This window comes from Manacus vitellinus, unplaced genomic scaffold (assembly GCF_001715985.3).
Source record: "Manacus vitellinus isolate BGI_N305 unplaced genomic scaffold, ASM171598v3 scaffold_16_pilon, whole genome shotgun sequence".
Classification (NCBI taxonomy): Eukaryota; Metazoa; Chordata; class Aves; order Passeriformes; family Pipridae; genus Manacus; species Manacus vitellinus.
Genome location: NW_021939189.1, coordinates 7,773,463 through 7,800,645, shown reverse-complemented (window position 1 = coordinate 7,800,645; position 27,183 = coordinate 7,773,463). Strand labels below are relative to the sequence as shown.

At 47.6% G+C, this 27,183-nt stretch overlaps 1 protein-coding gene across 1 annotated transcript in view; it reads left to right on the top strand.

The window, feature by feature from the left end:
- The window catches only part of LOC103767335 (NT-3 growth factor receptor), a 143,450-nt gene that overhangs the window by 28,019 nt on the left and 88,248 nt on the right, over positions 1 to 27,183 (top strand). Inside the window, exons 2-4 of the mRNA XM_018069699.3 lie at positions 5,333 to 5,407; positions 6,690 to 6,761; positions 25,118 to 25,186. Of these exons, the coding sequence (XP_017925188.1) occupies positions 5,333 to 5,407; positions 6,690 to 6,761; positions 25,118 to 25,186 (216 nt within the window). The remainder of the gene's footprint in view (positions 1 to 5,332; positions 5,408 to 6,689; positions 6,762 to 25,117; positions 25,187 to 27,183) is intronic.

Sequence of the window (27,183 nt, the reverse complement as noted above, 5' to 3'; positions counted from 1 at the left end):
AAGTTTTTCTCCTCCAGTCTGGGATAGATACAGATTTGGGTACCACATGTGTACACGTGCTATGTAATACTTGGTGCTTATCAGGTGCCTTTTTCAGCTGTTGACCACAGTGCTCAAAAAGCTGAGAGAGATTAGATAAATATTATCCTTGTTGTGTGAGGAGGGTGAAGGAAGGCCAGACACATTAAGTAGCCTCAAGCTAATCGCTTGGTAAATTGTCATGAGGCTGTTTGTTCACCTCTGCCTCATGCAGGTGGGATGAAATGAGCCTGTGTTTAAATCCCAGTCTCCCTTGCTGCATTGACCCTGGGCTGGAAGGGGAGTATGTGGACCTGTGCAGGCTTGATGTGTGGTCTCAAGAAGATGACACTAGCCTGTGTTGTCAGACACCACCTTGCATGGTATCCTTCTGGGAATGAAAGGAATCACTGTTCCCACAGGTTTGGTGGCTACCCTTGCAGCAAGGGGGGCAAGGTCCTGGTGCTTCTGGACACCAGTTGAAACCTAAACCCTGTGACCTGGTGATCTTATGGTCAGCAAGAATACTGATTTTCTGTCTGTGTGGTGCAGGGGCAAAGACACCTGCTGCCTTTCTGGCTTCACATGATGCTCTGAGATCTGTGTGAGACATGGAGCTTGCAAGCTGCTGAGCTGGCAAACAGGGCTTCACACTTCACAGGTTTGCTGTTAACTGGGACACAGCACACAAGCCCAGGTTTGACCATTGGTCTGACTGTAGTGGTCTACAAGGCCTTCAACAAGTTGTAAAGGCAAAGCTGTGGGTACATGGAGGCTGAGATGTGATGCAGGGTTGGCCTCCTAAGGTTAACTTTTGTCAGGCTAACCCCACGCCTTCCTCTGGAAAGGTAGCTGATTTCCTCAGCAAAGAGAGGACTCTGTGATGAGAGGTTAATTTGATGCTGCATTACCTCAGAAGTGGGTTGTTTCTCTGGAGAAGACACAGTATAGCCCAGGTGTTGCAGGTGAAGTGGGGCAGTGGTGGTGGGAGGTGTTGAAAGATGAGGTAAATACTGAGGTTCCTTGGAGGTGATGCTGGCTCATGGTTTTGTTGAGGAACTGGCACAAAAGGCAGCAGCATGTTCATGGGCTTTGCTGCTGGAGCTGCGGGAACACAAGTTGGGCTGAGGACAACCAGTGGGAAGAGCTACAGTAACAAAACCAAGAGACAGTCTGTAATGCCAGGTGGGGTGAATGTAAATGTGGGTGTAATGGGGTTTTGCTGCCAGCTAGGAAATCATGTCCATTGGAAGTGACCTGGTGGATAGAAATGCTTGATGCAGTGCTTAATAAAGGAGTAAAAACAAACCTCCAGGCTGATGGGGTTGTGATAAAGGCCAGTGTGATCTCAGGCTGCAAGTCATGGTGTTTCCAGTGTAACTGGGGAGCTGCTCATGCTGTTATACAAGTGAGACCTCCTGGAGACTGCTGTGTTTTTGGTCACCCTTACTCAAGAAAAGGGACTTAAATAGGCTGATGAAGAAAATAGAGAGCCATTTTCTATGTGTCTGTCACAGTAGTCCTTCTTACATAGATCACCAAGCGTAAGTGTCTGGGTCTGAAAGCAGAAGCAAAATAACCTCACTGCCAGGACTTTGCCTGAGCAATATATCTGCATCACTTCTGGGGCTTGAGTTAGTATCACTTCAGGGCACTTGAGACAATTTGCCTTGCACTTCACTGGTACAGATGCGCTGCCTTAGAAGAGTTGGCATCGTGTAGCTTATAAATGATAGTTGGGTGGGACTGATTCCTGCTTGCAAAGGAGGGAGGAAGACGTGCCGAGAGAGAAAAAGAGCTGCTTAAGCAAAGACAGTTTTGACATAAGAGAAAATGGATGTAAAATGCTAGTGAGTACATTTGGGTAAGAGATGTAAGTGGAGCGTTTCAGTCTGAGTTGGGAGAGCAAAGCCCTACCTACTCCCAAGGTGGAATTTGATTGTCCATACAAGGCATGGTATAATTCAGCTCTGCAGCGCAAGCAAGGAGACCTGGACTGGCAGGACCCTCCAAACACACAAGAATTATGAGAAGGAAATGAGTATTTAAACAAACATGACCTACTCTCCATCCTCCACCCAAAAAATAAGTGAGCTACCCCATCTGTGTTAGCAATGTGTCTCATATGGTCTTGATTAGAAGTTGGATATGAGTCTAGGTGGATATGCATGTGGTGAGCTCTTCAGGATTTGTGAAGTATGGTATTGCTCTTGGAGCTATTGGGTCTTGCAGAAGAACAGTTTGCCTTAGTAATAACCAAGGAATGCTACAGGAATATGTACTAAGAGATGTTTGCAGGGAGGAAAAAACTGTAATCTCCTGACTGTAATTCATACCTCAGTACTTGATTGAAGAGACCAGGGTGGGGCTGGGAGCTGTCACAGCTCTGTTTGGTGTGAACCCAGCACCCACGTTCCTGCCAGGTTAATGAACTGAGGCAGAGGAGGAGGGAAGGTCTCAGTCAGCAGCAGCGAGTGGGATGATATAAGATCTCTAGGGCAAGCAAAACCTTGGAAGGAAAAGAGAGGGAGCTAGCTGAGATACTGAAGGACATGAGAGGGACTTAAGTTTCAGGGGTGGAGTTTCTCTACTTGGTTGGTTTGCTTTCCTGTGCAGCCACTGCCAATTTTGCAATCACAGCTTGACTCCTTGAGCTTTCAGAATAAGATGCATTTCTGTTTTGTTTTTTTAAGTGGGTTCAGGTGAACCCAGCCAGTGCAAAATTACACTATTCTTTCCAAAGCAATAGGGAACCCAAGAAAATGGTTTTCCTGGTGTGTCTTTGAGGTACCTGTAAACCAAGACCAATTTGTCACTTCTAGGAGCAAGGGTGCAGCTCCTGTTAAGTTGAAAAAATCATAGAAAAATGGGGAAAAGCCATTTCTGGAAATCCCTGAGAAAGGAAGTGTTTGTGTAGCTTAAAGGACTCAAAGTCCTTGCTGACCTGTGCACCTTCTTGAAGATGTTATTTCCCTGCATTGCACTCTATGTAAAGCAGCTGCTGGGCTGGGGGATTATCCTATATGTAAGTGTGTGTGTGTATTTCCACTGCTGCTTCTCACCTCTCGCTTTATGGGTATTGCATTGTATGTCTGTTAAATGTACCAAAGCATATCTGGCTCAGGAAGCTCATGGGCTTTGTATGGGAGGCTGGAATGCAGGTTGTGGAGTTGTATTTAAAATCCATTGTAATGTCACTTCTAGGGGGGCTTGGCCATGGGGAGGCCCCCAAGACCCCCATACCCCAGAGCTGAGTCATCAGAAATTCATGCCTAAGCATGTTGCTGGGAACAAGCTTGGATCTTTTTCTGTCTCTTCTAGAATGCTGCCCACATGGCTTTGAGTGTCAAGTCAAAAATAACCTTGACTTTTTATAGCAAACACAATCAATAAAACAAGAGCCAATCTGGCTGCCGCCTCCTTCCCAGCTGTGGTTGCTCCATCGCTCCTGGCTTGGGACTGCTCCATCCCTCCCTGAAGGTCATTGCTTGGATGCTGTGTAGCTTCAGTATGCCCTGGTGGTAAACCCACATAATCCCATTCCTCCTTTTTCCCTTGTCCTTTTTTTCTCTTGGAGGACCTTTGCTTTGTTATGTAGGAGTTGCAGATGGGAAATATTTTCATCCTGTGTTTGTAGCCTGGCTCAGTTCTGCAATCTTGTGCCCCAGGACCTGAACTGGCAGTCCTGCCCTGACTCAAAAAGGTTTCACTGAGCTGTTGGAGCTCCTGACTGACTCCTCCCAGTCTGTGTTTTGTTCTGCAAATGTTCACAGGGGCCTTAGATGTTGGCAGGGAATATAAAATGGCTGTAATAGTGTCCTGTTTCTCATTCTGTCTGGGACACAGGCGATCCAAGCCGATGAGCAGGTCATTGAGGATGAACCGTGACTTACACTGTCGTGCAGCAGCGGTTGGGAGCTCATGCTGTGTCCTTGCACTAACCCCTCTGGGCATGCAGGCAATTATGGAACATGTGGAAAGCAGAGGTGACTCTTGTGGGTCTCTGCTTTTCTTGGATCTGTATCGCGAGAGCAGAGGAATACATTGAGATTTAGTCCAGGCTTTGTATTCTTCTTTTTTGAACTGGATGTTATTTGGAATGTGGCTCAAGGAAGTCCATGTACTTCTGTCACGTGAATTCATCTGCTCTTGTGCAAGCACAAGGTGTAGAAAGTGCTGGAGGAGGAATGTATCACCCTTGCAACTGCTCTAGAAGTGGTCTAAGATCCCTCTTCTGCTTATTCACCCTCTGGACCACGGTGTGGGGTCCTGCAACCTTCTTGCCTAGAATCATAGAATCACAGAATAGTTCTCAGTGTTTTCTCATCACTCCAACCCTGCATCACTTGGAGATGTTTCCCCTCCCCAGGGTCAAGTCCAAAGCCAACTATTGCATCAAGACAGATGTGAGCTTGGGTGTATGTGTTCAGAGACTTCAAAGTTGGGCTTCTTTCACATATTGTCCAAGGGGAACCTGCCAGATATTTTTCCCCCTTTCAGTTGACTTGCAGAGAAGACCACCTCCACCTGCTTTTCAGTGAAAACCTCCTTGAAAATGTTTGTGCTTTCTGGTGGAAGGGTGTCTGAGTTTAATCTGAAGAAAGCCAGAACTGCCCAAGGACTACCTGGAGGATGAGGACTGAACTTCTTTTACACCACCTACCATTGCAGCCTGTTAGCAGAAGCCCATGGCAGCAGCCACACTGCTGCCAGCATCACTCCTGTGCTGCTGACAACAGGGGACCCTGTTCTCTGGGACTGCTGATCTGCCACCTTCCCCTGACTCTAATATTTACTGAAAATGATCCTGTGGTGACAGATCTATTTCTGTTTTTGTTCTCTATAACGTACCTGACAGACTGCCCCAGGCGACTGAGGAATTTGTAATAAAGGCAATGTTTCCAAACTGAGCTTGGTGCTCTCCTGCCAGCAGCACTTCCAGCCGGCAAAGACTAGGGCCCTGTTTATCCACCCCAGTTAGACTGGATAAATATATGACTTTTTAAATTTAGGCCCTAAGTTTTCGTTGAGAGGTTTTGTTTGGTTTCACTATTTTGTGTAATCCGTTTCAATTGTGTCTTTGTTCAATGATGTGTGCAGTGAGTGGCAATGACTTGGGCAAGGATGTTCAATGGCTCAGTTGCACATTCTGTGCTTGAAACTGTGGATAAACCCACATTATTTGACTTTTCCAAGATGCTGGGAAAACAGAATGGGGCTGGGTGGCAGGGCACTCCCTCCGTGTGCTATCCCCTGCCTAGACAGAGCAACCATCTGGTTGTGCCACAACTGAGCCTTTCCTTCTTCTCCACAGACTCATAGAAAACTGGAAGAACTTGCAGACACTGAACGCCGTTGACATGGAGCTGTACACAGGACTCCAGAGGCTGTGAGTATGTCCTGTGCCTCGGGGAGGGGAATGGACCTGGGCAACCCCTTCCTTCCAGCAGAGCCGTGGCTTCCCTCCATCTGCAGTCTCCATGCTGCCAGTTTAAGCTGCTGGATCTACTATGTTTTGCTATGAGACTCCACAAAATGGAGATGAAGTGCTTTTTGGTCTTTGCTGGGTCTGTGAGAAGGAAGATTGCTAGCTCCTGACAGCTCTGTCAACACACATCAGCCCTGACCTCTCCCCTCCCCTGCTGTTTTGGTTCTGGGCTTATGTGTTGTTCTGACTCATTTCAGCCCCACAATGTGAAATTCCAGCTGTCTCCACCAATCCTTCATTGCTGGGCTGTTGGTCCTCATTTAGAACAGTTACCATCACGGTGGTGCTGCACAATAAGGGAATTGCATCTCCCTGCACAGCTCTCTGAGCACAGGGAGAGGTCAACTGTGTGCGTCATGGAGGGGAAATTGAGGTCCATGAGATTGAAGAGACTTGCCAGATGCTTGGGAAGCCTGGCCAAGCAAGGATACCACCCAATCTCTTTATTCCCCCTCCTACATACTCCTGGATCTGGGAGTGCCCTGGGTGCTGCTTGTGTGAGATGCAGAGTGTTGCTTGGGGATAATCAGAGACTCTAATAATGTGTTTCATTGGGAGCTTTACATTAAGTACAGCTCCCATGTGGGCTGGAGGAGGTGTATATGGCTGAGCATTCAGTAACCAAACTCCAGCAAGCTGTACTTTTCACACACAGATCCATTGTAAGCAGGCTGGCTGCTGTTTTCATCTCACCTAAGAAAACAGCAGTGGCAGCAGATATTGAGAGCTTTCCTAAAACAGGATGTGAAGAGAATTCCCCCTTCAATGTCCAAAATTCCTAGTGTAAAATACCCTTCCTTTTCAGAGCTGCAAGCAGAAGAGTTTTCTTTTCTCTTGGGTGTGAAGAGGGGAGATGACTTTGTTGAGGGTTAGGTTTGCTTGTGGCAGTGTTGCTTGTGAAGATGGAGGGAGAGGAGCAGGAGATGGCCTGTGCCACCCCAGCAAGCCCTGGTGGATGTGGGAGCAGAGCCTTGCCCAACAGCTGATCTGCACTGTACTGTTACCATATCAGATGAAGCTTAAAGGCTGAATTTCCTCTTCGCTTGTAGCTCACAGAGGCTGCCTGGGGACAGATGTGCCTCCAGGGGTGGGAGGGGGAATCAAGGGCTCTCAGGTGCTGAGTAGGGGTTTAGAGCAGTTGTCTGCCTTCACTCCATTGCTGCCCTTCTGCATCTCTCTGCAGGACAATCAGGAACTCAGGACTACGAAACATCCAGCCACGCGCCTTTGCCAAGAACCCTCACCTGCACTACATGTGAGTGCCAGTGGCTCCTGTCCCCTTTCCCCTCTGTTCCCTATGGAAAGGCAACTCACAAAGTGGATCCCCAAAGTGCCTCTTGGGAACAGCAAGGAGAGGGAAGCAGAACGCTGAAAAGAGAGGGAGAGGTGGGAAAGGGCAGGAAATGGAAAAGCGAATGTGCAGGGAAGTGGAATGGGCTTCGATGCAGGAATGGGGTGAGGTCCCGCTGGGCAGCTGATGGGTTTGGGTTTCTGATAACTGCCCTGGCTTTGATCGCCGCTCTAACGAGTGCTTGCATCATTATCAGCCTTGAAGGGGCTGGTGCACGTTTCCCTTTCTGCAGAGTTTGGGGGCGGCCACCAGCCCCGGTGCACAGCCAGAGCCTGCCCCGCTCGTTAGTTTTTAACCAAAGGCTGCTTTTCCAATACAAATCCTGGGGTGCAGGGGCTGCCAGCTCTGCTCCTAATTATTGACTTCTTAAACCAGCATCTGCAGCGGGCCTGGGGTAGGATCGTTTTGTGCTAGAGAGGCTGGAGTCCTGTTATCATGGGACATTGCACAAGTGTCCAGCTGCTGGGGCATCATTAGCCAGCAAGTACAGTGTCACGGGGAATTTCCACATCCTTGATGCCAAGGGCACTGGTTTATTTTCTAAATGTGTATTTACTTTTCCCAAGGTGAAAAATCAAAGCCTGAATTTTAGGCCACTCCGCAAGGTACTCTATGGGCTTGAAATATCTTGTCCAAGTAACTGTGTCCAAGATCAAAGCCCTCTCTATCCAGTGTAGATACAAAAGGTGAAAAGGGGTTGTTGAGCGGCTCCGTCCTTGGGCATGAGCTGGTGGGCTGGATGGAGAGTGTGTGTATCCCTGCTTTTTGGTAACTAGTGCTAGTGGCTTCTTCCCTTTTTAAGTGCATCCATTTGAGTCTGCAGATGCATTGGGCCATCGATACAGACTTGTTCCTGGGGCAAGGAGATAAATGCGACCTGCAGAGCAGGATAGATTTGTCTTTTGATGTCTGCTTAGAGATGACGTGAACTGAAAAACCCCAAAAGCTCCCTTTTTGGAAAACCATTTACAGTTGCTAAGTGACAGTAAAGTACTTGCTAAATAGGAGATCTGCGGAACCAAAGGGCATGAATAGTTGAGGGCATTGTGAACATGGACTGAGCTTTTTTGAGTTTAGAGAATTGCATATTTTTCATAATAAACCCTCGTTAAAGCTGACCACTGGGATTTTCCTGATTTCTGCCCTTTGTAATTTTGATTTGAAGCAGGTTTTTTGTGTTTTCTGTAGTTGTTTGTTCCTGGGAAGTGTTCTCTCTGAACCACTCTCAAATTTTTATTTTTTTTTTTTGGAATGTTGTTTGTTAATTGTGTAGTTGCTGTTTATGTATCTCGCAGATAAAATGAATAACATTTGATTCCTGATGAAATTAGTTTGGATGTCGTAGGAGTTTAAAAGGCCCCGTACACTTGCTTCGAGGCTGAATATGTCATTAATGTGTACACAGGCAATTGTTGCTGCTTTTTCCCAAAGTGTTTGTTTTTGTCTCTTGGAATTACTTTTGGGAGTGGGAAAAACCCCACATCCATCTTGTGTCAAGAGTTAGGGTTGGTACGTGGTGATGAAATATGTGTTTGTTTACTGCTTGGGCTGTGTAAGATTGATCATGTCCTTCACATCTTTCTTTCCTTGCCTTTTGAAGCTCGAGGCGAGTAAGTATATTATTTGGTTAGCTTTTGCCAGTGGGTTTTGATGCTGTTGCTGGGACTTGGCAGCATGGGTGTTTGCAAGGTGGATGTTCCCTGCAGAGGATGCTGCGCACTCAAGGATGGAAACTTAGTGCTTACAGGGTTGGTGACTCCCTCTTGCTCCCTAGAGGCTCTCAGGCCACGGTGCCAGTGCTCCTTTGAAGCCAGGTTGCCTTTCCCAGGGTGGCTCCTGAGGCTTTACACAACCTGGCAGGTGCCTGGTGCCACCCAGGCTCCCCTCATGGCCTCAGCTCTCTGGCAGTGCATCAAGGTGCCTCCTTGGCTGCTCTGCAGGTGCTGCCTCCCTGGAAGGCCTGACATCCTCTGCAGCCGCTGCACGTAAGAACCAGGGATAAAAGGATTAATGGAAATGTCACTCTGCTCTAAGTCTTGGGCTGCTGCAACCAGGTACAGTAGCAGAGAGGAGTGAGTGATACTGTCCCCATCCCCTTGTGGAAGGGCTGCCTGCAGGATTGGGAACTATGGGATGGTGTTTAGGGCTTGCTTAGCTACTGCTACAAGTTATCGCTGCCACTCTGGTTTTCCTTCACCTTTGGTGACTGTTTGGATGGTTGCTGGTGAAGCTGAGTCAATAAGATGGCAAATGTGTCTAATAAATGAGAAGGTGGTTTCACTGCCAGTGAGGGTTGGCACAGGGAGGTGGGAACCCCCGGCCAGACCTTTGCAGGGTGCTACAGTCTGGGTCTGAGCATTTTTTCACATGAAGCTCATGTACAAATTCTGAGGTCTCAAAAGCTGATTTTTTTCCCTCCCCCCTCCCTTCCCATCCTGGGTTAAATCCAAACTTCCTGCTGAACTAAGTTTTTTCCCAGTGCCTTTCATCAAGGTTTCCTCTTCTCAAATGGGCCAGATAGCTCTGCCTTCTCCCAGTAACATCTATTTCTGGCCCTTCCTCTGTGCACGCGCTTGTCTTCAGACCCCAGCTGTGCAATCACAAGCAGATCACTTATCCCAGCTCTAATTGCAGGAGCTCAGGTTTGTGAGGGTTTGGATGAAGTTTGGCTTGGTTTTTTTCCCCCTTCCCCATCACAGAGTCAGGGTGGAAAGGTGAGATACCCATGAAGGGGATTTTCACCATTCAGGTGCTCAAGTGGTAGACCTCAGAGTGTTCCAAAGTGCAGCTGGGCAGGTTCATGCCTGTCCTTTAAGGTTTGAAATTAGCTGTGTTAGTGTAAGGGGCTGGAGGTTAACCTGATCACTGGAGTAGCAGTGGGTGACCTGGAGCCAGAAGTTTGGATCTAGAAATGGCTTTGGATTCCTCTTCCTTCTGCTTGAATGGGGACAATTAGGGCTCCATGGTCTTGTCTGATTGTTGGTGATGTGAAGCCTATCACTGCTACAAGGCAATTAATCCAAAATTTAACAGTGGATTTTGCAACATGGATCTATGTTATCTGCTGGCGCTTGGACCAAGAGAGTTGAGTCTTTCCAAAAGAAGTGCTGGCTGGATGTGGGTCTGATGTAAACTGGATATCTTCCAATGTTATTTTGTGCCATTTCTTCAGATCATCTCACTGGGAGAAGTTGCGTTGGTGGGTTTCTGGTCCCATTTCTGTGCATCTTTGACAGTCCTTTGGCTGTTGCAGGAATAGTCCTGGACAACTGTATGCACTGGATGTGAGGACCAGCAAGTCTAGGCTGTGGAAGACTTGTAGCCAGATTCCTGGATGTTGGTGTTAGCAGGCAATGCAGCTGAACATAGAAAATGCTTGGTATTGACAGAAAACCTCAGTTTTTGGCTTGAGGCTGTACAAGAAAACTTTAGTGTGGTGTGGTTCCTAAATTTGAGACATAAACCATCTGAATACATATTTACTATGCTGCTGTGTTTAGCACAGCTTATTGAGGAAAGTCTTGCATGCTCTCAAACTCTCTGTCCCTTCTTCTAATGACAGTGGAAGTCTTTGGCTAATTTATTTGAACTTGATAGAGGGTTACAAGTCCTGAGGAGATCAACTTCCTACATGTATCATGAAAATAGGCAGAGGCATAGTAAAGAGAAGTTTTTGTAGTGCCTTGTAGGTAAGAATTTAGCCTTAACAAATTCCTCATTAGGAACTGGGAAGTCCACAGGAGAACTATTTCACAGTGGACCAGGAACTGGTACACAGGGGGGGTCACGACCTGTTTGCTGCTGGCCAAAGTGTGCAGCCCTCACTGGTCATGGGACAGTAGAGCTGTGCATGTAAGGAGGGTGAGCTCTCAGCAGGCTGAGCGAGACAAGTTGATATTTGCAGTGCCCGAGTCCCCCTTTACTGGTAAGCAGGTACTTAAGAGGCTGCTTCCCTCTAAATATTTTCCTGGGCGGCTGGGTACTCAACCAGCCAGTCAGGAGGCACTGCCTTGTATTTGCAGAGGGTAATTGTGCACACCTTATTTATTGTGTAGTAAAGAAAACAAATTAAGGCTGTGTAATTACAGAGACAGGCATGCTTTTAAATAAGGCTTAAGTAGTCAGATTTCTATTTAGAAAATTAATAATTGCCATTTCTATCTGCATTCAGAGGCTCTTCCTTAACTGTCTTCTGGAGGTTTATATGTGCTCTAAATTAGTTTGTGGACCAGCCCAGGCACAGCTTCTGTCAAAGATTGCCCTCTCAGCATCGCCTGCCAGAGTAAGGATGGGACTGAGGATCAAGCTTTCTCTTCCAGTCTTCACCCAAGAGTCTTAAACATGGAGACCCTGGAGTGCTTTGTGCTGAGTGTAACTGGTTTTTGAGTATGGTGTGGTCAGATCACCAACTCCACAGGCTTTTTTATGTGTGTGACCATGTCGGTCCCTTTCTCCCCAAAATGAGGATTGAGGAATAACTGGAAGGTGCTGGCAGGAATGCCACAGGGACCTGCTTTGCCTGGTGAAAGACTGAGATGGCTTGTTCTCACAGGCAAACCTGAGCTGTGATTAATCTGGAGCCTTCCAGAACCTCATCTGTCAGTTGTTGTTTTCTGAGGATGAGGATTTAGCTTCAGTGTCCTGGTTGGGTTCATGGCAGCTGTGTAGTGATCATATGAACTGGTGCCTTGGTATGGAATGTAACTTTTTGCTTTGACATGGGAATTCCCAGAGATTGTGTTATGGGTTTAGGCTTTGATAGGCAAGATACTAGGCTGCATCCCCTGAAAACTGAGGGGGCTGAGGCAGGACGAAGGTGGTGAGATGCCCTCTGCCTTCTTCAGTGCTGCTTCAGGACAGGACTTGTAGCCCTCCAGCAGCTAAGGATCCTGCACTTTCAAAGGGCTGCAGGCAACCTTCTTGCAAGGCTAGTGAGTTTCCCTTTCTTTGCTCTGTGTGTCTGGGAACTTGATCGAGATCTTACACTAAATAGAGAAATAAACAAAGTATCAGAATGCTGAATTAGTGCACAACACTGTTGCCTCTCAGTTGAGGTTAGAGGGTCACTTTCCCCTGCTCGGTGGTTAATGATCTGTCACCTTGTTCTGGATGAGCCATTCTTTAACTGTCTTTTGCTCTCTCCAGTAACCAGCTCCAGGCCCTGTGCCCGCCTGCAACTCTCTGCTTGATTCTGGATGTCCTATTACCCTTTCTCCTCCTTCCTAGTGGTTTCTCCCTGCTTTGTCCTTTCATCACTGCACTGCTGTCATACACATCCTGGCAGTCTCCTAACCCAAACTGTCATGTGTTAATTGCTCTTGATTTTCTATCCATACTCTTGGGTCAATGCAGCCTAACAAGTCTGTGTGTATCAGCTGGGGCACAGTATATGACTATATGTGAGCTCTTAGCTCACTGGGAAGGTAAAGTAAAATGCATTTGCCCAACCCACTTCCTTGATTATTTAATGTGTTTTATTTTGCATTTGCTAAATAGGAACCAAATTTCTCCATGAATATATGGAAAATGAGAAGTATGAGAAAGTTTTAAACAACCTTTAAGTTGTATTAGGTGAATGTTTCTTTAGTAAACCTAACCAGGCAGGCAGCTTGGGTACCCTTTGATTCCTATTTGTGCTGCAAGGGTGTTCCTGCTGCAGCCCCTTCCAGGAGCAAACCTCTGTGCTGTGATTTACTCAGGGAGGCATTTTCCCCTGTATGTCTCTAGTTCTATAAAATGCTGGGCATGCTTATGGTGCAGTCACTAGAATAAACAACTGTAGCATCTCCTCTGCTTCCATAAACTTTCCTGTTCTTCTCCCCATCTGCTTTGCCCCCTGGATACCAGTGTAGAGCAGGTCCTTGCTGATGTGCTAGTTGGCAGCAGTGGTTTGATGGCATGTTTATTCCCCGTTTTATTGCCATAGGTGACTGATAAGCAGTTAACTGCAGCTATTCCTTTTTCTGCAGTGGCAGAGGTAGGTCCTGGGTTTTACCAGTCATTGTGCACAAGGCCAAAGGAGAGACCAGTTCCCTGCAGGACTGTGGCTTTCCTTCAGGCTGGGTTGAAATAATTTGACCTGCATTCAGAGGGCTAGGTAACTAATTTTTGACTGCAGGTTGCTTCACTTGGCTGTGGAGAGGGTTTGTTACACTATAATAAAAGGGGAGGGGTGAGCTTGTGACTGATGTACACTAGTGGGACCTGAGAAAGAAAGTTTCCAGCTCTAGCACTGCACACCTTGTGGGAAGATTTGTTCTGCTTCAATTTCGGAATAATACTTGTTTCTTCTGGTTTTGTTGGATTTATTTGAGGCCTAACACCTTGTATGATTTCTAATGAAACCTGACCTTGAGTTGTGTAATGCTATTTTAATGTAGGATGAGTTGTAACAACTCTATCACAAATAAGTTTTACCCACTTGAATTCTTACATAATGCCTACCACTCTGGTACCTGGGCTCAGGACTTTACTGTGGCTTTACCTCTCCCTCCTTCCTTTGAAATGTTGAGATGTTCTTTCCAGCTGCATTGTGAGACTTATTTCCCTTCCTGAAGTTTGATCAATTGTCTTTTGACTGACATGTGAAATGAGCAGCTGTGATTTTTTGCGAAGGTCCTGGGTTTTTTCCCATCCCCTCTTTAAAAAAGTCTGCAGATGATGCTGGGAATGTTTAAAATGAGGTTGTTCCTACATGAGTGTGTGTGGTTTTGTGTACTGGTGTTTTTTTGGGTTGTGTTGTTTCTTTCTTTCTTTTTTTTTTTTTTTTTTTTTTTTTTTTTTTTTTTTTTTTTTTTTTTTTTTTTTTTTTTTTTTTTTTTTTTTTTTTTTTTTAGCACAGAATGAGCTGATTTCTGGAGATTTGGGCACGACAAAGAGAGTGTCTTGTTTCTAGGTCTCTGAGGTCACTGCAGCACAGAGGTACTCTAGAACAGCCTCCAGCTCTCCCTCTTGCTTGTTTCCCAGACCCTGTGGCTCAGTTGGTTAGATGTGGAGCAAAGCATTTCTTACCTGCCTATGCCAGTGTGAGAGGTACAGCACAGGGGAGAGGAACCTCCCTGAGGGGGTACCTGAGGACATAGAAAGCTTCTGGAGGAGAGAGTGAACAATCATGGCAGGATGACTGAAAGCTAAATGACTACACAAATTCTCTCCCGGGATTTTTCTTACCATGGTACTGGTTTACCAACAATATTATTGCAGGGCTGGTTTTCCCTTTTTGATATACTGGCAATAAGCACCAGGGCAGAAAAATAGAAACATTAAAATCATATGTTATTTGAGCAATAAGATATGACAGGGCATGAAAGATGGGACATTAATTCATGATGGTGTGTGACAAGTCAGGAATTTAAATGTCATAAGTTAGGCAGTCATGGATTTTTATTGGAATTATAAAATTTTATTACAATACTGGTCGAGGGGTGGAGTTTCCCACCAACCCCCTCCCCTTATTTGTATTTGGGAAGGGATGAGCTGTGAATTACGTCAGATTCAAGAGGCTGTGGGGTGTTTACAGGGCTGCCAGTGAGACCCAGGGGTGTGTCTCCCTGGGGAGCTGTGAGTGTCTTTAGTCGTGCTGGTGACTGTGCATGAGCATGTTCCGTGCCTGCTGTCCTCCAGCGTGCCTGAGGTCATGGGTGGCCCTTCCCGGCACTGCTGCCCAGGGAGCTCTGCCGGTGCCCACGGGTGTCCCGCGGGGTGGGGCCACGTTCAGCACCACGGACAGGGCCGGCGGTCCCTCGTCCTCCCTGCCTGCAGCCTGGCCTCTGACCCAGCCTCCCTGCCTGCACCGAAGCCTCCCGGCTTCCCCACCTCTTGCTCAGCCCAGCCAGCAGTTTGCCCCGCTGCGCGCAGCCCTTGCCTTCTTTGCCTTTCTCTTGGATCAAGCTCCTTCACCTTCCAGTCTCAACCACGCTTTCAGGGCAGTGAGGGATTAGTGCCTGTGCACTCCTGGCTGCAGCTGTGAGCAGGGTCAAGGTGTGATCCTGCCTGTGGGCTGCCCAGTCTGGGTCACTGCTGGCGGTGCCTTTGTGCTGCTGTGAAACCAGCCTGCCCAGGTGCCTGTTTGACAGCTGCAATACCTGCAATATCCCTGAAAGTGTTCAAGGCCAGGCTGGATGGGTCTCTGAGCAACATGGTCTAGTGGAAGGTGTCCCTGCCCATGGCAGAGGGCTTGGAACTAGATGATCTTTAAGGTCCCTTCCACCCCAACCACTCTGTGATTCTATGAATGCTAACTTTCTGAACTGCGGTGTTTCCTGGCACTGACTTTGCTCTGCAGTGTGAATGGAGTTGTTTTTGCAGCACCACTGCCTGGCTGCTGTCTGGGGGTTTCTCACATGAGTAGTTCTCTAGGACATCTGCCATCCAATCTCACTGCAACCGCAATCCGTGGGCTCTGGCTAAATGTTTGTTGTATCCAGTTGTGCGTGTTGGTAATTGTGGGTAATTTGCTGTCTCGGAATAATGAAAGAATGCCTGCTGCACTCTGAAGCACTCAGTTCTTTGCGGTGATTAGTTTTTTCATTTGAAGATATTCCTCACAGGGCCCAGCAAAACACACTTCTTTTTAAGTGCATCATGTATTGAGAAGAACGGGGAAAAATGTAACTTCTGTGTCCAGACGTTCTTTTTTGTTTTGACAGAGCTAACTGTCAAAGGCAAAACGTGTTTCTGCTTTTGGGGTGGTTATAAATGTGGAGTGTAGCAGGCAGGCTTTGCTGAGTTCTGGCTGTATTAAGTCACCACCAGTTCCCTGTCCCCCTCAGCCAAGCGTGCCCGGAGCTGTGAGGAGGCACATCATGCCACGGCTCAGGTGTTGCTGCAGGCAGCCCTCTGCTCAGTGTTACTCCTCCCTGTGTGCTCAGCTGCTGCAAACAGGCTTTTGGTAAGAAATACTCCTATGCCCATGCTCAGGTGTGCTTCAGGCATCTGCTGCCTGCTTGCTCCCCATGCCCACCCCACAGGCCCCTGGGGGGAAGCAGCAGCCTGGTGCGAGGCAGTTCCCTGCTTGGTGCTGTCTGTCTCCCAGGCTGAGGGTTTTTCTTGCTTTTTGATGAGGCAGAGCTGGAGCATGTCAGCCTCACCTCCCGCTGCGGCCAGCAGCCTCTGCACAGCATGGGAGGTGGCAGCTACCATCTCCACTGGCTGATGGCATGGTCCCTTTGGTTCCTCATGTGTGCACCTCCCCGTGCTGCCCCAAGGCCCCTGCGTGCTCTGGTCCCTCATGGTGCTCAGCTGCTGCTCCCGAGCCCTCGGTGCTGTGGGTGCAGGTAGCTCTGCTCCCCGCCAAGGTGGGGCGAGTGCTGCAGGCTAATGGCAGGCTTTCTTTTCATTAGCTGCTGTAAACACAGCTCTCTGGCAGCAGCCTGCTTTTCTGAACCCAGGAAGACCATTTTTCCTTTTATCTATAATTTAGTGAAGTGTCAAGCCACAGAAGTTTTAATGATAATAAGCAGCAGAGGAAATTTATTTATTTACTGCATAGGTGGGTTTCATTCCAGGGCTGTGGATTTCTTTTTTTTTCTTTTTTATACTTCCCTCACGAGAAATGTTGGCTGCTCATGCAACCTCCCTCCCTCCCAGTGTGTTCAAGTGACCTTCCCTGAGAAGTTCACCACTGCAGTTCCTGCTTGGCTCAGTGGCTTTCCAGCCCTCTCCCACACAGGACCTTTGGGCCAAGTGAACCAGGAAAGGAGAAGCGAGGAAAATATAGCGAGGTGGGAGCATTCATGTGCTTGGTGAGGTGTAATGGGAGATAAGGGATTCATGAGTTTCCCGTCTTTCACTTCCTCCTGTTGCTGTGCATTACTTACATCTGCTTCCCAGACCAGCTTCTGTGATGGACTTGACTGCTGAGGAAAAGCAGAGAAGGAATTTTTTGGGATTACATGTAATGCTTGCCTTCTGTCAGTCTATGAAGCTGCCAGTGGTGACTGGAGATAAAAAGTGGATTGATGTCATATGGAAGGACCAGGGCTCCTTCCTGAGGTCCAGGAAGGCAGAGGGTGGAGTTCGGGGCTGGTCAAAGCTGAGCAGGGGATGGGATGAGGATGTGGGAGAGATAGGGAGCAGTCTGGAGAGATAGAGTTGCAACAAAGGCTTGAAGCAAGGGATCTTTTGGAAAGAAGGTTGAAATGGAGCAGAAGGGGGATGGGTTGTAGAAGAGTTGATATGGAAAATGGATCTGGAGAGGAGAGGAAGAGTTAACTGGGGTAGGGAAGAAGCATGTGTGTGTGGGAGACCTGCAGGGGGAAGCAGGGATAAGGGAGAAATGGGTTTGCTAGCAAATACTTGGGAACTGTGCCTCTGAACTAACCAGAACCTTCCTCTCCCATTTCAATGTGGCTTTGGAGGCAATATTAGAATCTTCCTAATTATTTTTCTTGGAAGAGTTTTACGATCCTGATGATATTAATTATTCTTAAAGGTCAACAGCACTCACTTGAATCCCCTTCTGTTCTATCATGTAATCAGTTAATTAATTGGAAACCATTTAGCAGAGTCTGCCGAGAGCTTACCCTGCCTTATGCCCTGTTGTTTTGCTATTGCTGGAGATATATATATATATATATTCATATTTATACCCCTTCTTTTCTTCAGAGGCTCTGCAGAGCTCTCGGTACCATCCCAGTCCACCTCATCCTCTGGCACCCTTCCCTGAATCAGGCAAATTGGGGCTCAGGCCCAGCTGTTAGTTTTGTCTTTACTAACCCCCTGCAAGAGCAGTGTTTGAGATTATTCAGGGCTCATTGATTTCTGGGCATCCAAGTAGGTGGGGATGTTTAATTTTTATTTTTTTTTATATATAAATTTGATGCAAGAGCCTTCTGACAGCTGAGAGCACAGTGCTTGTTCTGGAGGGAGAGTGATAACCAGACTGTCTCCCAGCACATCTGTTCTTGATGTGCTGGCATTGAGGCTCTTGTGTGGACCTTCTCCCAGAGTCTGCCTGGGCATTTGGAGTGACCTCCCATCTGGAGTGGTACCTCCTGTGCACCTGTCCTTGCTGCTTTCAGTGTATCCAAGGGGAGGTGATGGGAAGCCTGAAAGTCTGGTGTTCATGGAATCATAGATTCCTTAAGGTTGGAAAAGACCTCTGAGTTCATCAAGTCCAATTATGGCATACTTGGAGATGCTGGGGAATGTCCTGAGGGCATGGATCTGCTTCCCACACCATCCCCTCGAACTGTGTCTTGCCCACAGCACTGAGTTGTCTCACACAGAGCGATTGGGTTTGTGCTGGGCTCACTGGAAACCTGTGAGCAGGAGTCATTCCCCAGTTGTTCCCTGTTCCCAGCTCAAAGAACAATGAAATTTGAAGCAAACAGGCAGAGTAAACCCAACCCCTCACTGGAGCTGTCAGCTGGCAGCCCTTGTCCTCAGTCAGCATACATCTCCATTATTATTTCTGCATGCAGAAGCAGGAGGAAAGCCCAACACATAGTCATATTTTTGGCCTGGAATTACTGTAGTCTGGGACAGAAGAGAGAGGGTGAGGGCAGTGCAGCCCTGAGGACCTCTGGCTGCAGGAGGGCAGCCATGGGGAAGGGCTCTTACTTATTGCAGGTTGATTTTTCTTCTCCTTGAGCAGAAGACTGGCCTATTCCATGGATGCTGCTGGACTCTGCCCTGCAGGGAAGCTGGCAGGCAAAGAGAAAGCAACTGCAGGGCTGACCCTACTTTTAACCTTTCCTTAAGTCCTCTGAGAGCCCAGATGTCTTTGGAGAAGAGCAATGGAAAGTGCACACAACAAGGGCAAGAAGAGTGTAGTCCAGAGGGTCAGATCCCTGCATCTGATGTGCCTCAAGGCACAGGGGACAATATTACCCACATCTGGTGACGCCTTCCCATCTGTACCACGTGCTGAACCGAAACTGTGAGCAGCAATGAATTCTGAAGGGTGATTTGTCTCCAAACAAAGCTGCGTGCAGCTGGGAGATGCCTCAGAAGAGATGACTTAGAGGGTATGAAAGTGTAGATGGCGTAGGAGATGGCCTTAAAATAGCCCTTAAAGTAAAGGATGGGTTGGGTTGAAGGCAGCAGCAGGACATGGCTTGCTGCGTTGGCAAAGGTAGTGGGAGGAGAGGCGTGGGGCAGATGTGCTGCTGGCACTGGCCATGGGAGCCCTGTGACAGAGGCGTGGTGCCTTACGCCTTCCCACTTGCTCTGCAGCTTTTGTTTTGTAAAGCTGTTGTTTAAAGAACAATGAAGGAGACCAGCCCCTTTCACTTCCCTCAGCACTGTTTCAGTGGCAGTTGGGAATTTACAAATCAGGGTCCTGCAACTGAGAAATGCAGAGGGGTTGGTGGTTCCTCCTTCAGCAACACACCTCTAGGACCTGTGCTCTGCATATGGAATGGTAGGGTCTCTTCCTCTGTGTCACCCGTGATGGTTTCTTGCTCCTCTCTTGTGCAGGGTGCTCTTGAGTTTGAGAAATTATTGCAGATTCTGATTGTAGCCCTAGAACAAGAAACAATTTGTGGAGAATGAGATGATAATGTGATGGCGTGTGCTGTGTGACAAGTGCCTTACAAGGCACAGGACAGAACCTGAGGACAGGATAAAGGAGTTAGTTATGCTGCCCAAACTCGCAAAGGAAGATTGAACCTTGCAGTCTTTATTGCTTCTGCATGTTTGAGGTCAGTAAAGACATGGGGGTTGCTGAGGGGTTGCTTGAGTAGCAGAGCTGGGCTGTAGGTAATGCCAGACCATGGCCGAGGACCGCTGTAAACTGTCTCACTCCTCCATAGCACCAGTATACACATTCTGGTGATGAGCCTGGACAAGGGAGGAGATCGAGGAGAAATCTTGGCAGCTATAAAATCTGAGGCTGACCAGTTCCACAACTCTGTTCTGCTCACTTTGCTTCCTGAGTGTGCAAGGTTTGCATGTGCTTGGCATTGCCTGGTCCTTTTTCAGGCTGTGTCAAGCATGTCCTGCTGGGGCTTGGTGCAGAGCCATCAGAGATTTCAGTTGAGTCTAATATTTGCAGGGCCTGATTTGTGAGGAGACCTGTCCTGCCACAGCTTCTGGGACTTGTTGGGGTAATTTTAGCACATTCATTAAGGGAGGACAGTACATTTTTTCCCTTAATGAGCAAAGCTGCTTACTAAACAGGAAGCAGAGGGAGGGGGAACGGGGAAGGGGAGGCGGGTGATGGGGAGTGTAACATTGCTTTTAGAGGTCACTGGAGTTATCTGGCAGGGATAAGCAAGCCCCAGAGTAACTTTCCAGCATTTCTCTGGTTCAAACCCAAAGCTTTAGCAGCTTACTTGCTGCAGATATGAAGCCTGGGTGGAGCTGCCCCTACAACAGCATGTGAGGCTGCTGACATTCTCCTCTCCTGTGGCCATCAGCACCCAGCTAAGGCTGCAGCGAGCTGTGAGATGATGGGAAGCACCTGTTGTGCCCAGATATCGAGGGAGTTCCATGCAGTGCCATCAGCATATCCAGCGCTGGGGACCACAGCTGAGGATGTGCATCTCTCCTCATTTCTGCCAGGCAGTCACTCGTGCTCCCTCAGCCCCAGCTGCTCTGTGCAGTTAATCCTCCGCAGTCAGGATTTTCAGAGTGGCACCATGTTATTAAAACGTGTGAAAAACTTCTCCCATGCAGAAATAAACGTGTCAGGTTGGAAACAAGGGCGAGTGGAGGATGAAACTATGTGGAGGAGGCACAGGCATGCAGGGTCCCTCCCCAGCAGCAGTGTTTCTGCCATTGCGTTGAGCTGAACTGCATAAAATAACTTACAGTTTAATTACAGGGGTTCCTGCTTGTTGGTGTCATTAATGAGGCAACTGGCTTAATTTAGCTGAATAAAAATTGCTTTAATAGTGGAAACACTTTTGGCTGCTGGCTAATTGAGGGGGGAAAAAAAAACCCCAAGCTGTCCCTTCTTCACTGAAGTGCCCTTGTTCTGGGCCACACAGATCCAGACTCCTCTTTGTCCCACACCCACACATCCCCTTTTAAACCCAAGAGCTCGTTCAGGAGATGTACCTCCATGGTCCCATCTGTCACTTGTGCTGGGGCAAAATGGCAAAGGTCACCTCCCCTTCCCTGCTGGTCACCAGCAAGTGCCTGCAGGAGCTGTGGGAGAGTGTACAGGACATGGCATGTCCCTTCCTGAAATGTAGGAGAAGGATGGAGGGAGAGAGCAAGAACTAGGATTTAGCTGTCACTCAGTGATAGCAGCCTGTGTCTGAGGTGTGGGAGGGTTGCTGTTGGAGAAGGATGGTGGGGATAGGGCATGATGAGCCACCTGCAAAGCAGGAGCCTTAGGGGCACGGTTGCTGCAGCAGGAAGATTGTGGAGTGGTGTTGGGTCTGAGTCATGGGTGGGATAGGTGGTTGCTGCCCTGGACCTGGTCTGAGGGCCATCCAACACCTTCTCCCTCCCCAACACCTTTAAAACTTGCTCTGGAGGCAAAAAAGACCCTGGCAGCTATTTCCAAAGACTATCTCAGTGGAAAAGAGCATCTTGTGAGTGATGGAGAAAATGTCCCATGGCAAAGAAGCAGTTTGAATATGTTCCAAGAGCACTGATGGCAGGTCTGTCCTGAAAGAGACTTGTTCATCATTGAGAAATACGCAGGGAAGGCATTTTACTTCCCTCTGCCTGTGTTTCCTTGATGTGTGATATGCCATATTTTATTACAGGTGAAACTGGTGCATAGGCTGTTACAAAGCTTGTCTGGCACACTTTGCTGCAGGACTGCTTCCACTTTCCTATAACTCTACCAAATTTTAATTGCTCAGGCTGAAGTTTTCTGTGTTGGGTGTCTGCTCCTGGCTGAATTCTACATTTTATTGTTATTTCTTTCTAGTATCACATAAGAACTTTCTCAAATGCTTGAGGTGGAGGAAAGGAGGGGGGAAAACAAGCTGTTTTGCTCAAACTAGAAAATGGTGGTGATGCTCCTGTTGCAGAGCAGCTGCATCCTCCTTTTGTGGAGGGGAAGAAAGTTTGTCAAAGGGCAGATTTTGCTTGGAAGACTTGATTTTGCTCTGGGACATCTTATGTCAGCAGAATGGGTTTTGATCCAGCTGGAGGAAGAAGTTTAATAAAGGATGTTTGGGAGTAGATAGGGCAGAGGAGCAACAGTTCTTGTTGGACACTGGGGCTGGGCTGGAAGGATGTAAAAGTACGGAAGATCACAGGAAATTTGGACATGGGTAAGGAAATTGAGGCTGAGAAGTATTTGGGAGTGGCTGGAGAGCAATGAGTAGTGTGATTCAGCCTGCTGGGAGGGGGAAGCAACCGGGTCAGGAAGGAGAGAACTGGCACTGCCCAGCCATGGCACAGGAGGATGGGGGTTCTTGTCACTGCAAACAACAGAGATTTGGAGGTGGCCACAGATTTTCAGTCTTGGAAACAGCTGCCAAAAGGCAGAATGGGCAAGTGGAACTGGGAGAGAAGTAGCCCTGGCCGAAAGTGCCTTGATTTTCCCCAATCCTCCCTGTTTATGCTGTACAGGACACTGGGAAACTTGGTGCAGCTGAGGTTTGAGCACAAACAGGATTTACAAAGTGCTGGAGCTCAGAGTTTCACCTGTAGAGCTGTAATTTAGTCTCCTCCTGTGAATGTACTGTGATTCCATCTCTAATTACAGAATCACATGCTACCTTCCCTGTGAAACCTGCCCCATCCAGCATGTGGGATTGATCTCTTCTGGGGAGAAATCAGTGCTGTGCTATGAGGTTTCTCTGGAGGAGCTCTATCTTTTGCAACAAAAGTCAGTACTGTACCTTTGTGGAATCCCAATCCTGGCATCTCTGACCTTTGGAGTTTTTGTGATTGAAATGATGTATTTTTAATGTGTGTTTGTGTGCAACTCCTTTCTGTTTCTGTGCTGGGATCTGTCTCTGAGGCTGAGGAAGGACCTTTCTGACATTTTGAATGTCCAGGGTGTCTGTTTCCAGTGATAAACATGTTTCTCCCCACGTGTGTCCTGACTGATCTGAAATCAGCTGTGGGTGTGTGTGCCCTGACCAGCCCTGTGTAAGTTGATGGTCAGGTCAGATTGAACAGCAACTTTGCCATTTGAGAGCAGAGTCTCCTGCCAGATGTGTGCAAGGGAAGACCCGTCTCCTCTTTGCCTAATGTTGTTGTGGGTTGTTGTCTGGGGGAGGGAAGAGGTGGTAAGAGTTGGTTTCCAAGGACTGCAGGAGATGAGAAGTGGAGCACATCTGCCTGGCAAAGCTCCTTGCATTAGTGAGGTTGTATCCTTTCTCCATCTCTCTGTGTCCTAAATTGTAATAACACGATCATGCTATTTTTGATTCTCTTATTTGCGTGGAAAGCCTGTTGTTTTTTCTCTTCTCTTTCAGAATCCAATTTTCTCTTGACATTTCTGCCTAATGTAGCAAAACATGACCTTTGAGAAAGGACATTCCAGTGAGATTCACTCCCTCCTCTGCATCTCTGCCTCTCTCCCACATCTTGCTGTCTCTCATGCATCCCCTTTACGCTTCCTTCTTCTCCCTAGGCTGGGGGAGGGAGTTTACTGTCTCACTTTTCAGTAACAGTGAGCTGCTCCTTCCCCTCCTACTTTTCATCTGTCCTCACGAAGTTTCCAGGTGCTCAGTGCTCTGGGGTGGATAAGAGATGGAGTCTTGTAATATTTTTATTCTTCTCTGCTTAGCTTCACCTGTCATTTTTGCCACCTTTATCAGAGGCTGGAAGCAGTTTGTCTACAGCCATAGGAATGGTGGGATCATAGTCATGTGAAATAAGGTACCTGTGGTTTGCCATGGTTTCCGCAGCAGGGTAGTCTGATGTGAAGCAGAGACAGAATTTAATGAGGCAGCACTGTACCATCGTGGTGTTTGGGATTATTCTTCTGCCAGGCTCGTGGAGAGCCTTTGGGACGATGCTTTGCTGTGTGAGCAGCTTCCCCACTCCTAATTGCAGACTTCTGGGCTTCACAGCATTGTTTGTGCAGGTGGGACAGGACAGAATTGCTTTTCCCTTGCTGCAACCTGGTGTAAGGCAGCAAATAAATCTGTCATCCCAAATCCTCGTACATCAGACCTGTGCCAGCAGGAACCATTCAAGGGTTTGCTCTCTTGGTTTTAGCATGTTTCTGCAAATTAAACAGGGACTGGGGGCTGGGTCGGGCAGAGCTGGGCCGTCCACTGTCACTGCTGTGCCACCTTGCCTCATACTTCCTACCTGGCCAGCCCAGAGTTGAATGAACCTCCAGGTGTTTCGTGCCTCTGGCCTTTCCTCGCTCTTCCCAGCAGGCAGGGCTGAGGCAGAAGGGTGTCTGCAGCCTTGCGCTGAACTGCCCTGCCTGCAGCTCAGAGTGGGGATGGATTTGGTGAAGGATGTGAGGCAGCACCTCCTGTGTGTTCTGGAGGCCAGCAGAGATTGGAACATTGGTTTTCTCCCAGAGCTTGCAACCGCCCATCTCTCTGCTTCCCCCATGGACTGGTCAGTCGGTCAGGGGCTCTCAGGCTGGCTGAGTGTCCCTGGGAAGGCTGCTCACTACAGAATGTGCTTTATTGCCATCTTCTTATGCTGTTGGAAACCCAGTGCTTTCCTCTTTCTGCTTTTCTACCCCACATTTCTTTCTTTTTTTTTTTTTTTTTTTTTTTAATTAATTCAGTTGCTTTTCACTCTTTCATCCTCTCTGGCTTTCAGCTGAAGAGATGTCTACTGGGTTGCAAAGCTCTCCCAGGTAGATGAGATTTATGTTTTTGCAAGCTTGGGCAGATGGAGAGAGGGATGGGGAGCTGTTGGCTGCTGTAGCAGTGGTACCCCTGGGTGCAAGAAACACACAGTCATACTGGGACACCTGGAGCTTACAGCTACTGCAGATCATTTGATAACACCTTGGGTAATCATCATGCTGTCATTTGAACCTGGCTGTTACTATTTTTAACATGAGGTTTCTACTTCATTTTTTGTTCAGGTTCTGAAATTAGACTTGTTCTTTTTGCTTATGGTTGGTTGAGCTCCAGATTCATGGGCAAGAATCAGACATTGGATTTTTTTTTTTCTTAACACTGCAGCAGGATATAAATCATTTTCCTCCTTAAAAAAAAAAAAAAGTAAAACGAGAAACTTTCATTTGGGTTTGTCCTCATTAAAATCTCTCATTATTAAATCTAAACTTGCATGCTGAATTGCTTGATGGCATCCCTGTTGAGGAGGACGATGAGATCTGTGGAGGTGGTATGGCCACGTGCAGAAAGAACTATTTACTGTGACTACTTCTCTTTTTTTTTTTTTATTTTCTTGTTAATTTTCAGAGACCTCTCCGGGAACCGCCTCACCACTCTGTCATGGCAACTCTTCCAGACCCTGCGGCTCTTTGAACTGTAAGTCCTGCCCTGGGGGTACCTCCTGGGAGAAGAGGGGAGGCTGAGAGGAGGAATGATATCCAAATAGAGCTATTTTGAAGCCTGTGAATGATTACCTAAAACTCCAGTGGGTAGCACCATCCTTGGAAGGGTTTCCTGGGTACAGGAGCACCAGAGCAGAACTGCTTCTCTTTTAACTTCACAGCAGCTGGCTAATTAACGTCGAGATGATGAACAAGTCATGCTTGGGGTAGTAAATGGTTGACTAACTCTGGGATCACATTAGAAATACTTACTAGGTCAGATTTTGAGTGAATCTCTTCAAATACTTGCTCCTCATCTGTTGCAGGGTAGGAATAACTGTTTTTCTTTAGTTGGTAGACATGCTTTGTAAGATGCCTGGATTTTTAGGCGAATGATTCTCTTGCTCTCTAACAACAGAGGCACCTCCCAGCTCTGATGTGGGAGATGGTGAGGTAGTGACTCTCCTGGGGCACTGGTGGCCTTCAGCCTGCTGAATTATTGATAGAGCATTCAACATCGTGCTTGAAGAATAAGTGGACACGAAATCAATGGAGTGTTGCCCTGATGACCTGTTTTGTTGAATTTTAGAAATAGTTGTTTGGTGGGTATAAAAAAATATATATGTAGGATTTGTCCCAGAGGATCCTGGGAAGCTCCATTCATCCTCACCAATGATCAATAGAGCTGTAAGCTAGAAGTGACTTATGAAAGAATAAAGACAGTCTTTCAAGTGGGAGTAAGTGTGTTATCACCAGTGTTACTGCAGTGTATTTTATTTCTGTCAAATTGTTAAATGAAAAATACTAATAGTGATATTAGAAAATAGCGAAACACCCTTCTGATGGGAAAATTTGGCTTGCAGAGTTAAAATGCTGAATTTGGAATTTGTCTCTTCACTGATTACAGCTCTAAATATTTTTCAAGTCTGGCTCGGGTTTCAAGTTTAATAGCATGAGTCATTTGTATTCTTAGACCTTTACTTATTGTCATTGTGCTGTCTGACAAAACTCAGATTGATGGTTGTTACCCAGGAGAGACCCAAGAGTGGAGGAGCAAATGGGGCTGCAGTCCTGAGCTAGTGGCACTGTCAGGGCCTGGGGTAATGGTGAGCCTGTAGATTAATGGGAATATTTCCAGTGGAGCTCATTTTTATGTGCCTTTGCTCCATTTGCTCATATTTTGTTTCTTCAGGCACATCCCAGGTCTACCAGCCCCCATCAGGTTCAAAAAACCAATACCAAGCAAAAAGGGAATTGAGAAGCTGCTTTTGGGGCAGCAAAGGGTACTTGCCTGATGAAGTATACACCTGTGTTGTCCTGATATGATGATCCTGGCAGGGAGCTGGCGTGCTTGGAGTGGCTTTGGTTGCTGTCAGCAGGGTCACTTGGGGCCAGCACTCCACAGCAAGGCAAGCGGGAAGGAGCTGAATTACTTGGCTCGTGTTGGAGCTGTGCTCAGAGCTGTTTTCTTGGAGATAACAAGCCCCAGCGAACGAAACAATAATGCCTGTAGAACTGTGGGAGATCACAGGGCTGGTTGGTAGGAAGTTGTGATGGGGTGGGAAAGCAACACCAATGTGGTGTTGTCCATAGTGTCCCATAGGGACACTTGGCATAGTGTGGGGCAGGAGCCTCAGCCAAGGACTTGAAGTTGAGCCAAAACTCTCTGGAAAGGGAGAAGGTGGTGAGCAGCAGAGACCAATACAGAGACAGTAAGCCTGAGGAAGGCAGACTGAGCAGCAGTGTTTGTGCACAGCAGTGGAGAGCCTAGAAGACTCCAGGGACACAGAGATGCTGGCAAGAGTCTTCTCCAGAGGGTTAGGGCAGTGTGGAGGGTTGTGGGACAAGCAGATCTGCAGTGGCTCACCAGAGGCACCTTATATTGAGTGTCAGTGCCCCTGTGCTACCAGGCAATTGTGGATCCAGAGGGAGGATAGTCATCAAAGCTAAAACTGTGACTTACAACAAGGCAGCTTGGAGCAGTGGAGCATG